The 15,293-nt window shown below is 40.9% G+C and overlaps 1 protein-coding gene across 7 annotated transcripts in view; it reads left to right on the top strand.

Annotated features, from left to right (window-relative positions):
* The first annotated feature begins 1,338 nt into the window (after nucleotides 1-1,338).
* ARHGAP29 (Rho GTPase activating protein 29) overlaps nucleotides 1,339-15,293 on the top strand; it is a 48,055-nt gene continuing 34,100 nt past the window's right edge. For all 7 annotated transcript variants that reach the window (XM_059478141.1, XM_059478146.1, XM_059478142.1 and 4 more), the window contains exons 1-2: nucleotides 1,339-1,436; nucleotides 4,093-4,437. In XM_059478141.1, the coding sequence (XP_059334124.1) occupies nucleotides 4,176-4,437 (262 nt within the window). In that variant the 5' untranslated portion in view covers nucleotides 1,339-1,436; nucleotides 4,093-4,175. The remainder of the gene's footprint in view (nucleotides 1,437-4,092; nucleotides 4,438-15,293) is intronic.

Consider the following 15,293-nt stretch of genomic DNA (forward strand, 5'->3'; position numbering starts at 1 on the left):
CTGGATTTCTAAATTTACATCACATGTTATTTAGAATTTTTCAAGGTGAAGAAAAGTTTTTGAACAGTGCTTAACATTGACACGAGAGATAAGAAATGTCACAACTTGTTTTAGTTTACTTGTTTAGTTTCAGGTTTTATGAATTCCAAAAGAAATTTAATAAAATTCTTCCAGTAGAATAAATAATGACAAATATGAAAAAGAAGGATGAAGAAAAGAGAAGATTGGTGCTCTAACACAAAATCCTGCATGGGAGTGGCTGGGAAAGGAGGCTGGAGCAAGGATGGGGAAACTGAAGATGTAGAGCCTGAAATTGCTAGGATTAAGGAACTGGGCTATGAATTAGATGCTGGGGGCTTTGATACATTTTTGAAAGTAAGTCCTATTCTAGACCTCGGGCATTGGATCTAAGATTGCTGAATTTAAATGGCCTTTTAATAAAGAGAAATAAAGAGTGGGTTTGTAGTCCTGCCTCTAGAAGATGGAAAAACTACTGCTGCCATCAAGCACTGTGAGATGATGTAACAGAAGTCTGTACTCAGGTCTAAAGGTCGTGGTCCTGCTGGGAACTGAGTTTCTGTATGATGATGCAAATTTCTGCTTTTCCAGCTTCTCTTTCCTCTTAACCAGAAAAAGTGCATATATCTGCACATGCAACTAAATTCAGAAGATAAATTATGCCAAAATTTGGGCTGTCTGGGTAGCTGAATCCACAGCTATCCTGGGGATACAGTCTGAGTTTATATAGTAATTTTGTTACTGCTTTAATTTTCAATAAGTAACCCACAGAGCTCATGCAGGAATAGAAGTGGGCTGAGTTTAGTAGCAAGTGTGTGTGTGCACACGTTACTCCCTTACAACAATACTGGAAGCTGTTCAATTAATGATAAACTGGATCCAGGAATTCAAAGCGTGGGAGGTTGAGCATGAGAAATTTATTCTGCGCTTTGCCACGGTGTTTGTGTTTCTTGTTGGCCAAATCCCTTAAAAGCAAAGCCTGTTTGCTAAACACCACGTAGCCTGAAGTTGGACTTTTCCTCGCTTTTGAAGCGTGTTGGGCGCACAGCAGTGGCTGCTGTGCGGTTCCTTTCCCGGCGCTTAGCGGGCTCGCGGAGCGGCGGGCGGCTCCGGCGGCTCCCGTGCCTCGGGTGGCTCCCGTGGCTCCCGGTGCTCCCGCTCCCGCCGCACCTGCCCCGCTCCGCGCGCCGCTGCCCCGCACGGGCGCTCACGGAGCTCGGGGGCGTGTTCCGTGGTAGCCCCGCCCCCAGGAGCCGGCCAATGGCGGAGCGCGGGCGGGGCCGGGGGCGGTGGCGACCCCGGGGGCGGCGGCGGCGAGCGGGGCTCGCTGAGGGGAGGGCGCTCCATGGGCAGCGGGGCGGCCGCGCGAGGGGCCCGCGGCGGCCCGGCTGCTGCCTGCGCTCGGCCGCCGCTCTCCGGTAAGTGCCGGCCGCGGGCACGCTGCGGCGGGAGGAGGGCGGGCGTCGCTTGTCGCCGCCGGGAGGAGCCGTGGGCGAGCGTGGGGCAGGGCGCCGGTGAGCCGCCGGGGGGACGGGGGCGGCTGGAGGGGCCCGGTGCGAGTCTGGCCCCGGCGACCCCCAGCGCCCCGCACGGCGGTGCCCCGGAGCGGTGCCGGGCGCCTCTCGGCGCGCTCACCTCCGCCCTGCCGCCCGGTACCTGGCGCGGCCGCGGGCAGAGCGCGCCCGCCGCGGGGCCGTGCGGGCCGGGGCGGCCGCGGGGCGCTGGGAATGCGCGGCGGGGGCAGGGCGGAGCGCCGACCCCCGCCCGGGGCAGCGGCAGCGGCCCTGCCCTCCACCCGCCGGCGACGTGGCCCCTTCTTTCCTTTCTTTCTTGCTTGCTTTTTTTCCCCTTTCTTCCCCTCCCTACCGGGGAGATTGTGCTGGGAGAGCAAATTTTTGAAATATCTGGCGCTTTAGTTTTTCATCTTTTTTCCGTCGGGACGGGCAATGGCTCGCTGTGAGCCAAAGGAGTCTGAAGGCGTTTATAACAAAGCTGGTGGATGCTTTTCGCTTTCAAAGCCAGAGTCTCCTGAAGAAATATGAAACACTTCTCAGTAATGAAAGGCATGTGTTCTGGGAGGGAAACGTTCCCCATCTGCCTTGTAACACAGGAGGAACAGACGTAAGGGCTAATATTTACGAGGAAAAGGTGCCTCTTGTGCTGAGCTGCTCGGTTTTGGTTTTCGCAAGTTTTCCCCGCTTAGAAACACTTCGTCATCACTTTTACAGTTTTCAGAGTGGTGGCATTATTGTGCTGCTTGTACCCAAAAAAAGGCAACATTTCTAAAATAACACAGCTTTAAAAGCATGGGCTTGCCACTGGAACAAGTCTAACACATCATGCTACTTAAAAAGTTGACTCTGAAGCTGGCCAGACTTAAAAGAGACATGTCTTTTAAATAATATGAAAATCTTGCTCGATATAAATAGATATCACACTCGTTAAGAGGAGAGAAGGTTATGTTTTGCTTCTAATTGCAAGGCAGAATTGCAAAGTAGCTTTGTAGCCATGAGAATTATATGTGGGAACAGAAGAAACTTGCTTAAACACTATGTTTAATGTAAACCTCACTTCAATCTACTTGAGGTGTTTGGAATTGCTTAATTATCTCCATTATTTGTATAGTGTGATGAGTGTTCTTATACATACTGACTTTAAGCAGTAAACAGAAATTAGAGCAGTTAATTTGTGTTAAATTCTGAAGTTTTCTTCCCTCTCCCCCCGCACATGCTCCCTGGAAGGCTTGCACATTAATTACAAAAACAACTGCTTTGACCACGTTTCCTCTGATATTTTTAAACTGCAAAGAGAAATAAAGCAGAAATAATGGAAAAATAATTGAGGTGCATTAGAGTAATTGAAATTCATAGTGGGAGTGTTCAAGGTGGTAAAGGTGCTACTGCTTCAGTTGGTCTAACCAAATATAAACATATGCAGGAGAATCCGTTTCAACCTGTATTTTTTAGTTTATAACAACTTTTATTTTTAGGTAAAGTAATTGAATTTGAAGATTTGCTGCAGATGTGTCTGCAACCCACATTAACTTTTTAGCTGTTGTGTTCCAATTTGGTTTTTGGGGTTTTTTTTCCCCTGTGGTGTTTACACTATAGCGTAAACACTGGGAATTTCTCCTGGTGTTGAGAGAACAACAGCAGGCGTTGTGGGAGCTGCTGGAAGCGTACCTGACTCTGCCACCTGCAGTTTGCTTTGAAATGAATCGCTTAAGCTAACATGGCAACATTTTCAGTAGCTTTCTGCTTTTTTTTTTTTTTCCCTAAAGGGAAGGAATGCAGGTAATTTCTTAGTTTATACTCCTCCAAATTTGTGCATTTTTATGGTAGAACTTTCAGAGCAGAGCAACATCATTCAAGATAACTGCACTGAGACTTGCAGATAAACTTTGATACTAAAATATTTTTTCATTTTCTTCATTTTTCCGTGTCTTTCTTTTGATTGCCTTTCATATTAACGGATAACAGGCTGAAAAGCCCACATAACTTCTTTGAGGATATTTTCCTTTCTGAAACAAATTGTGATAGGCCATGGTTTCTTACGTGGCACGCTACACGAAGAAAATTCATCCTATTAGATCAAGGCTGTGTATTATCTGAATAGACAGGATGCTGGATACAGCTTGGTGGCTCATGCAAGAAGGGATGTTGATCATAGTCTGTATCACATCAAGTGTTTCTGTGACTGTATTCGGTTGAAGTAACATTTCATGGTAAAGAATGTAGGTCTTGGTAAATGTAGAGAATGCAATTTCTAAATATTCATGGAATAAAGTTCTCATGAAGTAAGCATGCATCATGTTTAGCTTTTGAAATAATTTTGGCATGCCATTGATTTTTTTTTTTTTTTTTTAATGCAACAGTCTGTCTTCGGTACAAATTTAAATAACTTCAAGTAGTGAAAGCCTTTATAGTACTCGGTTTAGCATTTTAATGTAAAGTAGTACCATCTTGAAAAAAGTTTTGGATCTTGTCGGTGCAAAAGTATTGCTTCACATATAATTCTATACTAATCAGCATTTTTCCTTCTCTTCCACCTCCTGCCCCCTCCCCAATTTCTAAGGGTTTCACCTCTGGCTTGCCCAATGGCCACCAAGTGACAGCGAGTGTTGACTGCGGGGCTCTCCAAGCGCGGCGGCTGCTGGGATGTTGCGGCAGAACGGCGGGAGCAACAAGCGTGGTTTGGGATTAGCCCGCCTGTCCACCTCCAACTTCTTCACCATCTCCACTGCAGGAAACTGGGCCATGGGGCGCAGCACCAAGAGCAGCTCCCTGAGCAGCATTAGCTCCAACTCTGACTGCTTTGATTATCCTGTTGTGGATCCAGAATATATCATGCAAGTGGTGAACGATGTCCGAAAATTTGCAGATGTGCTACTATATTTGAGGGAAGCCTTTCTTTCAGAAGGTGTGTCAGTTGTTCTTAATTCTTTGATTTTTCTGAAACTCTTAACAACTCCATTTGTGTGTTTTAAGTAGTGTTTGCTATGGTTGTTTCCCCCTGCCCTTTACTTTCACCATTTATCCTCCCTTCCTCTTCCCTCCCCACCCCCAGCATGGTGATTACAGGAAGTGATGGTTTTTAGTTTGGGTTCTGCATTTCCTTACCAGAACAGTGCAATCTGTTTCATAATCATAACAAGGGAAAATAAGTTCTTAGCAGGCTGTCTAGGCTGATGCTTAAATTTGTGAGACCATGGACTGATTGGTTTTTTAACCGCTTGAATGGTTAAAATGGTTTTTGTAATTCCAAACAATTCTATTGCTATTTTGGTTATATTTCAGTTTTCTAGGCTGATTTGGTTTCTGAAAGTCTTCCACACTAGTAGTTTGAGTTTTAAGGTAGAATATAACTACAGTCTTCCTTTGCAAGAGAAGTATTTACTGTCTTCTGCCAGCAGGTGGAAACTGCAAATTATCTTCTTGCAGGAGGTGTGTGTGCACATTGTATTCCTGTACCTTTCTGGGCAGTACCACTAGTCCAGTTTTGGTCATCAGCAGGAAAGCTTTCATCTGAATTTTGTGAGATTAATATCTGAGCTGATAGCCAGAGCAGCTTTGTGTAAGATGTCCTGAGTGCTGAACATTTGCAGTCACCTCTGTGTTCAAGTGAGTGTGCATACAGCTGAAATACTGCTGCTAACATGTTTGTGAGCAATTCTTAAAAGAGCAATAATTTGGCACCAGTGATCACTTTTATGTCCTCATAGTTTTTGCTGAGCATATGGGATGAGCAGTTATTTGTGAGGTTGGGTGTCTGGTGCCCACTGAGAATGAAATGGGCATTCTGTAGGAAAGGTCTGTCAGCACACTGAAGTGTTCCCATTGCCATGCAGCAGTAGTTAACTGCTTGTCAGTTTAAAATTTTGAGGTCAAAAGATCCAAAAAAACTAACATGGAAAACAGGAGTTGTCATCTTATTTTATAATATGGTATAGAATTAATTTGTGAAACTGTGTTGTCCATTTAAAGGATTTATGATTTTTGAAGGAAGGAAAGATGTTTCCCTTCCATAGTTGGGAGTTTTCTTTTTGACCTTCATCCCCATAATATAGTGAGCTCTGTAATGCTGGCCATGCTTACTGCTGGCTGGAGACAACCTCCTAGAAGCTGCATAGTTTGATTTGCATTTTCTTATTTTGAAAACATTCACAATTGTCTGTCCAAAAACTTACCAAGGTGGTTGAACAGACTTCTTGCACATAAAATTGTGGTTTGCATTGCTTGCAGCTTACCACCACCCTGATATTAGTTACATCAATTATTTGAAGGTGGAATCAGTTGCAGGGATAGGAAATTAATTTCTTTCTCTTTGGAAGGGTTGCATCAATGAGTGTTTATATTTACTTGGTAAGCATGGCTAGAGACTCCCATAGGTCTTTCAGCTTCTAACCTTCTAACTTTTCCCTCAGCTTCTGCATCAGGTATTAGTTGTTGTGTTGCCTCTCTGGCAGATTTGTCTAAACTCTGATGCACAGTAGCTTCAGGCTTGACCCTGTGGCTCCCAGTTGTGCCCCTTGTGCTGCTGGGCCCTGCAGCTGATGGCCAGGGGTGTGTGTGGCCTTCAGTGCCATTCGTACTGACTGATGCTTGTGTACCTGAGCTAGCATAGAAAAGCCCACCAGTTACCCATCTGTGCTTCACTTAACATTCATCTGATGAATCTTGGATGACAAATCTAAGAGATTTTGGGTTATGACACGTGTTTGTGTCTAAACTAGAGCCTAAACGCCTTGGGGTTACAGCCTTGAACTGTGTTTTGTTATGGTACCAATGCAAGTTGATTTGTTCCATGAAGGATAAGTTGAAATCTCTTGAGGGGAATATTTGGTAAATGAAATGTTCCATAGATTGCAAGGCTACTTCTCTTTACATTCCTTATGCTAACATGATTTCATTTCTTACAGTAGTCTCATTGTCATAATGCTGAATAATTTTTTGATATCCTTCAAAAAAGGGAAACCTAAACCAACAACCAACCAACCAAAGCACCCCAAACCAGCAAACAAAACACTCTGAGTGTAACTGTAGAGTTTAAAAGTTTGACAGCTGCTTGGACATGAGGGAGCTGCAGTTGTCTCCTGTGTTGAGTGAAGTACCATATGTTCCATACCCTTCAGTTCTTGCTGTCCTTTAGGCCTGTACTCATTGGATGTAACATTCTGTTGTTAGTGATCCAAGCTGGGGATCACTACAAAATCAGATACTTTATCATTGTCTTCATTAAAGAAGAGCTCAGGGCATTTTTTGAACCTAGGTCAATGAATCCAGTGCTGTTTCACAAATTTTTAATTCTGCTCAATGCCAGGCTGAAACTGTAGTGGTGGTTAGTGCAACTGATGCAGTCTTGGTCGAGTCTTCAGCTAAATTTCCAGATGAGCAAGATGGTCATGTGGCTAGTACCAGTAAGGACAGTTGTCACTGTGTTTTTGTGTTTGAACTGGAAGGTCGTCTTCAGTTATAGAATTTGTATTTTATGTAGTTAGAGATAATTTAAATTTATTGAGAAATCTCAAAATAAGTCTCATTTCTTTTCTGATGGGAAGAAAATGCAAACAATTCCCTAGCAATTCCTGCCTGGAAGACCAGACCTAGGAGTGTATGTTGAGTTAGTACACAGAAAACTCAGATAATTTCCTACAATTTGTGCTATTCTTAGTGCTGTGCATTTGACTGTTCAGTTTTATGGGTGGCATTGTTTTCCTGATGTGCCCCAGGTTTACTTCTTTCTGTTCTAATTTACATCCAAAGTACAAACTGTTAAATCATAATGGCTTGACAGCTGGCTAGTTTTCTCTGTGCTTTGAGTTCCAACAGTAACATTTCAGCTCTTGGCTGAGAGTGTGAGAACCTTATTGTAGCCTTCAACTTAGACCCCTCTTTGCAAGGGTAGGACACACTGGGAAGTACAGTATAGAGGCTGGAGCCAATCTCTGATTTTCAGAGTGGTGGCACACAGGATAAAAGTAACTTCCTATGGTGAAAGCAGTTTTAGGAACTGAGAAGTTGTTTGCTTCCCATGGAGACCTGCTGTGGGCTTAGAAACCTGACCACAGTATTGAAAATATTAAAGGTTTTGAAGATGTGAGGTGTATTTAAGGTAAATCCTGTAACTTGAAGAGGTTAGTTCTTGTCCCAAACATGCAGGACCTAACTCTTACAAACTTGTATGTGAGAATCTACCAGGTCAAAAAAACATTGCTTACTGCATTGATATGCAAAGTTGAGTGTCTATTTAATAGGTGTCTATGTATGAGGTTGGTGACTACAGTCCAAGCTTTTACTGCATATAATAAATTTTACTGTTGCTTCAAGTAAATGATGTTACTGTGTGGTCTTTGCTCAGATGAGGTTCATTTTCTCACGCAAAAGAATATTTAGGACACAGTAAAATATCTTCTGATTATGAGCTGAAGTTAAGTATTTAATCTTTAAACAGTACATAGCAGCTTTTGCTTGTATTGCATTAGAGAGGGAGAAAACATTCCTGTTTCCCTGCTCTGAAGGTACTTAGCTACTAGTTTTGTGGCATCTGCTACTTTTTTTTTCTTTTTAGGAATATAGTATATACCATAAGATCTGCCCTTGAGACTGTGGGAAATGCTGTTTCATTATGAATATCTCTAAGGGTAAAATTTGCATGGGGTTTAAAAGTGCAGGAATAATTACATTTTAATATGTAGTCGTCTTGATTGTACTTTGGAATTTTTGCTTACTTTATCACAAACTTTGAAGTAATCATCAAAGTGTGATGTTACGTCCTTCATGTGGGTAGTTCTGCATCCTTTTAATGAGCAAAAACTTTTGCTTCAATTTCATCCTATCTTCAACAAATGTAAATTGTAGTTCATTCTAAAATATTAATATACTCTTTTTTTCTCAGGTATCTTAGAACCAGAGTAGCAAGATAAAGCTATTATCTTTAATTACAGGTTTCTCTGAGGTTCAGAATATGTCTAATTTTTTTAGAGTTTGGTAGATTTTTTTGTTTGGAGTTTGGTTTTTGTTTGTTTTTGTTGGGGTTTGTTGCATTTTTTGTGGTTTTTTTGGCTTTTGTTTCTGTTTGGTGGTTTTGTTTTGTTGTTTGTTTTTTTTTTTTTTTCTAACTGAAGCAGAGGTGAAAGTGCTGCTGAAGCTGGATGGCCTGGTCAGGAATGTTTGCATTCTCTTTACAGTAGCACCAATACTTTCAAACCCATCAGGAATGCAGCCTAACTTGAAACCTATCAGGTTGTTATTTTTGCAGGATAAGATATTCACCCCAGTGGGACAATTCTAAAGGTGTCTCAAGGTAAACAGTTTCCTCAAAATGAGGAACTTGTAATCTTCAGTGACTTCAAAATTTCTTTTAGCACCACAGAAATTGGTGTTAATCAGGTACTGCACTAAATCCAAAAGCCATTTACTGAATATAGTGCCTGAGGCTCAAAGGTGAATGATTTCTCTGCAGCCCTTCCTGGCTTGATAATGTATCTTGTCCCTATTTTTAGTATGATTAAGGCACTGCAGTAGTATTAGCATTTCATTAATTTCCTTATTTTCTTATAGTCTAAAATACTACTGTCCTTTTTCTGAGGCAGTGTTCTTGAAAGTCAGTTTGTCCTGTTTTGCTAGGGAAATCTGAAGCTCATTAGTTACTGCAGTGATTACAGATTGAATTTATGATAATTTTTAATACTAGGTGTAATTTTGCTGTTTGTTCTTTATTCCAATTTTGATGTTTCTCAGTGAAAGGTGCTGTCTTTGATACACCTTAAACTAGATGTATTTACCTGTCTAATGACACATTATACTATTAATGCTTGGTAGGTGGGCGAACTGCTCCAAACAAGGATCTGATAAAGTATTTACTTTTTTTTGCAGCAGTTTCTGGAAGCAACATTTGGGAGAGTTTTTTATATTTGTTTTGTTTTGGGGGCAGTTGGACTGATCTCTTAGGACTTTTTGTGGAAGATGGTGCTGGTTTTCTGCTGGGTAGTATTTTTGTTTGATAAATAACATTTATGAGAGAAGGGAAAAGAAAATGCTGTCAGGGCAGCTAACTTTTGGGAACTGTGAAAACACAGTGATTATCAAATGTGTAAACAACCTGCTTGTGAATTATTAAATGACCTCTGAGAATTGGTAGAAAAAAGCAGAGGAATCCATGTAATGTGTAGCACATTGTTTCTCTTATTCCAATGTAGCACAAAAAAGAAGGAAAACGAACTGTCTAGTAACTAATAAATAATATTACAGAATTAAAAATAGTTGAGGAAGTTGAGAAATAGTCTAAAGTGGAATTTTAAGTTTTATCACTTCCAGAATCTGTCAAAATGTGATATGCTTGCAGTATCTGAAAGAATAATTTTGTGATTTATTATTAAAGTATATTTCTTTTGTACTTTGTAGCTCTATTCAAACTTGATCCACAAGGAACTAACAGCATGTTTCAAATGCATTTGCCTTTAATAAGATTGTTCATCCTCTTGCTGAACCAAATTAGATGTTAAAAGGTGAATTCTGACAAGTTTTGTTTGCTGCTTTGGGTGTTCTGGTTCCCATGGCAGAGTTAGCAGACGTGCCTGTTCGAGCCTCGGTGGCAGGGAGGGCAGGACTAAACCAGGCTGGGGCAGCTGCAGGGAATAACTTGTGCCGTGCTCCTGCAGAAATTGTCTTTATTTTCCTCTCTCCATCAGCAGCTTAATTGTTGATAGAGTTCTGTAACTGTTTAAAATACTCAAGATCCATCTAAACCTGCTGTTTTCTTATTATAAAGCTTGTTATGTTTGGGGTTTTGTTTTAAATATGTTGATAGTCTATCACCAGAGCAGTTTACAAAGAAACTTCTGCATGAGCTGCTGTGATCTCACTGTTGTCCTTGACACTGGTGCTAGTTCTCTGGTGACTGCATAGCAAGCTGAGTTTTGGGGCAGAGCTACCTGAAAACTAGTCCTAGGAAGAAAGGAACTAGTTTTTAGCTGGATCAGTTCCATGAGCTGGCTGGAAGGTTGTACTGAGTGCCAGCAAAAAGGGAGAAGGTGGCTGGCAAAAGAACAAGGGGCCAGAGGTTAAAGTGGAACACTGTGAGGCTGTAGGCAGAGTTGGTGTGGCCCTCCAGTCTGGCATCACAGCATGCACTGCTAAAACCTGTATCAATTCTTTTGTCTCCTTTATTGAATGCTAAGTGTGACGGGGGTTATTAAAGGTGGGGTGGTGGTGGGGAGAAGAGCAAGCAGAGGATGCCCTTTGTAGATGACAAATTACCCAGTCACCTTAGCAGTGAGCTTTTGGCACACTTGAATTTGACAGTCATCTTCTAAACTGCCTTTCTGAAACCTGCTAAGTACATGCACAGTCATATCTGCTTCCAGTCTTTCTGACCTAGAAATTCCTTAGTACACCCTTTCACGTACCTCCAAATAGGAGTCACTGCTAAGTAGAAGTGCTGTCAATCTGAAACTGAAATTGTCCTTTCACAAATCTGAAATTGTCTTTCAAGCTAAAAGATGTGAAGGATATAAACAAGGATAAAAACAAAGTAAATAGTTCCTTAAATTTTCTTTAATAAGTAAAACTATTGCTAAGAACTGAAAGCTAATAGTGACTTTTTAAAAGAGGTTTTCCTGGGTTATTTAATGGCAAAACTCAGAGAAAAAAAAATTAGGTTGCTTCTTTTAGTGTAGCTGTAGGACCACAGCAAGCCAGAGACCTCCTGGTCATTTTCCCATGCTTCCTTAACTTTCACATTGTCATTTTCTGGTCCTTGGACAGAAAACACTGAGATCCCTGGCCCTGAGTCATGTTCCTGTCCAGTTTCCTTAGAGTTGAGAAGCTAGGCAGAGAAATGTACAGCCTGGATGAAGGCAAACCCATAGCAGAGTGAAAAAAGGTATTTTACAGTCAGTCTATGGGAGGCAGGCATAGCTATGAACCATAGGTTTTCCCCAGGAACATTGCACTTAGTCTGGAGAGCAAACTTCCCACCTTCCTTTTCATTTCACTCCAGATCATCCCGCAGTCTGTTTTGCCCAAGCCTCCTATTCTGAGTCTGCTGGCTGCAGGCTTTAGTCAGGGAATCTTGCACTTTCAGGCTCTGTGAACAGAGCCAGAGGAGCTGGGTATTTTGTTTGGTTTTGCAAGTTTTGCAGTGGTAGTGCACTGCTTAATTCATCTGCAGTCCTCTGTTTCCACTATTCTGAGCAAGAGGAAAAAACCAACCTCCTCTTCAAGTTGAGTTCAAGCAAATCTGTGTTCTTCTTAGTCAAAGTGTAAGCTGCCTGTTAAATGCTGGTTGCTAATGTTGGATAGGAAATGCTGTTTCTTCAGGTTCAGAGAAGATTGAAGTTAAATAATAACTTAGTGGACCAGGAGATAAGTTTGTGGCTGATAGTACTACCCCTCCCCCAGTTGCATACTCCACATTCCTTCAGAACAAATGTTCACTTGTTGCTATAGTGTCTAAGATCAGCAGTCAGGAGGGGGGGTGTCTTGAAGGCTCGTGAGTGTTTAAAATGTAAAATCATCCCTTATGTGCAGTCAGATATTTTGGTTGACTTAAATAATTAGCATATCTTTCTTTAGGAGAACTCTGAGCTGTTTATAAGAGAGCACAGGCATTTTTCATTCTCATGTTGCTTTTGAAGTGCAAAAAAATGTAATACAAGGAAAAACTTAATTCTTACTCCTTTTCTAATGTACAAAAGCAGCTCAAAACACTTGGAGCCTTAGCTGGAGTGTTAATTACAATTAGCTTCCCTTTCCATCACAGCAGCTAGACTAATGGAACTGAAATGACAAGAACAGCAAGATGAAAGGTCACTAGTGAGGAAGAGGATGAATAGTAGTATTTTAATTTTTGAAAGTAAAACTAGGCCTTTCAAGAACAAAAATCTTTCTAATATAGTTTACAGCTTAAGGAGCAGAAACACTTGAACCTAAAAACAACTTGTATCTCTCTAAGAGCTCTGTGATAACATCTGAAAGATAAGAATTGACCCATATTCAGTCTAAGTCTTGTGTTCTAAACAGCAATTTCCATGTACATGTAGGAGCTCTTGTGTGTTTCAAAACAAAACAAAAAATGCTTGCCATAAATGAGTTTCCCACTCTTGGCAAAATGTATTATAGCAAATCCACAAAAATATTTGGTTTTCTTATTTTGCTCATGCGTCAATTTATCAAAGTTGCAACATAAAAGAAGAACATCAGTACAAACAATTTTTGTGTGCCTGACAGCATAGAGTTAAGAGTTGTAATTGTCATCTTAATGATCTTGACTTCATGAAGTTTTCATGGACTAAACCATTCCTTTTCCACCAGTTTTGTTGGAAGTGTTTGTTCTTCCTATTTATGTGGCTAGGTCACAGAACTGAAGCTGACTTGTTGCTTAATTCTGAGCAAATGTTCATCCAATCTGACAGTTCTAGTGATTTGATTGTTAGAGCTAATGTCTTGCTAATGCATTAGAGTTAGAACAGCATGGCAGGCTAGGAGATTTGATACAGAGCTTGGACCTTGATTTTTGTACATAGCTGTTTTCCTTTCCTCAGGAAAATAGGGATTTTATGGGGGCTTATTCCTTTGTCTGCCTAAAATGCCCCTTTCTATGGAAGACGGACGTGGCTCATGTAAGGCTGTAGAAAATACTTAAGTGTGAGTTATACTTTCATCTTAATGGCATTTGTTACAGAACAGTGTAAATGCAAAACCTAGGACTTGAGGAATTTTCTTTTCTTGAGGCTGAGATTTAGCTGAACAAAAGATTTTTTCCTTTTCCCCATTTTTTTCTCCTTTATTGCTTGAATAATTTCTTGGACTAATTTTTAAAAGTATGTAGGAATTCTTACTTGCCAATTACAGTTATTTTTAGTTGATAAACCGGTTTTAATCTTAAGTTAACAAAGTTTACCTCTTCAGTCTTGTTTTCTTTGTCATTACTGAACTACTTCAGATATTTAAGCTATTGTAGTAATATAACATGTCCCCTTTTTCAGATATGCTGATTCTCTCTGCTGTGTATAACTTTGGTTCAGGGCCTACAGGGGGGTGTTGCAGCAGTTCATGATGTTGGTACAAGTTCTGTTAGTGCTTCTTGTCTGTGAGACACACAGTGATCCTGGGATTGTGGAGCTTGCTGCACGTACCTGCTGAAGGGAAGGGGAGGTTCTGGTTTGGGAAGGGATCAGATGCTCTTCTAAATCTTATAATGTCTCAGTCTTTCCCTGGTTTTAGAAGTCTGTGAGATGGGAAGGACCTAGTGAGGAAGTTTCAGCAAAAATGCATGAAAAAAATAATGGAAAATGTCAATTGCAGGGTTGTAGATCAGTAAGTTGCAGGAAGTATATTTGTATGGTGGAATTAAAGTACCTTCATGACTTTGCAGAAAGAGGCTTTGATACCTTTAGGACTTGACATACTTAGCATTTCCAAGTTCTTCTCTAAATATTGTATTTAAATTTTCCCAGTTTATGCAGGTGTGATTGTTTTAGGGCTCTGTGTTGTGAGGGAATGTTATATATCAGTTAATGTTCTACTTTTGGACTACAGTTATATTCTTAGCTCTACTTTTAAGCTCAGATGACACTGAAATAGTTATGGACATGGTATTCCTGAAGCATTAGCTTAAAGACTGCTCAGTGTTCACAGATTTATCTTGCTGTTTTAGTGTTTATAGTGGTATGAATGGATTCTTTAGTAGAATGCTTTCTGTGGGGTTTTTTTGTTTGTTTCTCCTGTGGACTTTTGATTTAATTAATTTATTGTGTACAGGGTGTGTTAGTTATTTTGTTCTGCCACAACTGTGGAACTAAAAGGTCTGTCCAGAAGTTGTCCAGTGCTGACAACAAGTGGGGAAAAAAGTGTTCACTGGAATCACTGAAGTGGTGGAGGTGCAGAGCAGTGAGGATTGGTAGTCAGTATGGTCTCAGCTCACAAGCAGAAGAGCAGTTGAGCAGGCAGCTTTTTTGAGAGGTAGTTCTAAATGCTTTGTTCTGTGTTGAGTAAGCTGCAAATTGTTTATCTGAAAGCTTAGCAGTACACATGAATTGTGATAGCTGAGTGAAGACAGTTTGTGAAGGGCTTTGAGAAAGTGACTGTGATAAACAGCTGATGCCAGTGCTGAAGGGGAAGCTGACAGGAGGGTTCAGACTGCAGTGCTCAGATTAAATGCTTTCTGCTATTATGTTTAAACCCTTGTGTTAAGGACAAGCAAACAAATTCAGCAAGCAATGGAGAACTCCTTCTAGCTGTAGTTGGCTTCAGATGATGGCTAGACATGAGATTTTAGAGAAGGTGGCTGAGAACTTAATTTGGAAAGAAAGCAATAGGCCTGAAGCACATAAATTCTTGATCTAGCATTGACTACCTGGAATGACAACTTCAGTGGTACTAGGGAAAAACAGATGGGTGAATCCAGAACCACAAAGCAAATGAATTCTGCTGTGTTTCTCACCTTTCTGTTGCAAGGTATTTTCAATAAATACTACTCTGTTAAAAATTAATGGTGAGATGTACAGTGAGTTACTGTTGTGTTTTGGGAAGTGCAAGTGCCAGTGTGACATCAGTTGCTGCCTTAATGATAGTGTTACTGTATTTTCTCTTTATCCAAAGATCTTCAAAAATGCTTTGGTGTGAATTAACTGGTATCAAAACATTATATTGCAGTGGAGATTGACTGCTCCTGAGTTTAGTAAATGGGAAGATTTTAAAAGTATTTGTTTGGACCATTCAAATGGCTCGTCACATATGAGTTCTGCAGTCAGGTTTTACTCTGTTGGGTGGTTG

This window comes from Ammospiza nelsoni, chromosome 9, assembly GCF_027579445.1.
Source record: "Ammospiza nelsoni isolate bAmmNel1 chromosome 9, bAmmNel1.pri, whole genome shotgun sequence".
In the NCBI taxonomy this organism is placed as follows: domain Eukaryota; kingdom Metazoa; phylum Chordata; class Aves; order Passeriformes; family Passerellidae; genus Ammospiza; species Ammospiza nelsoni.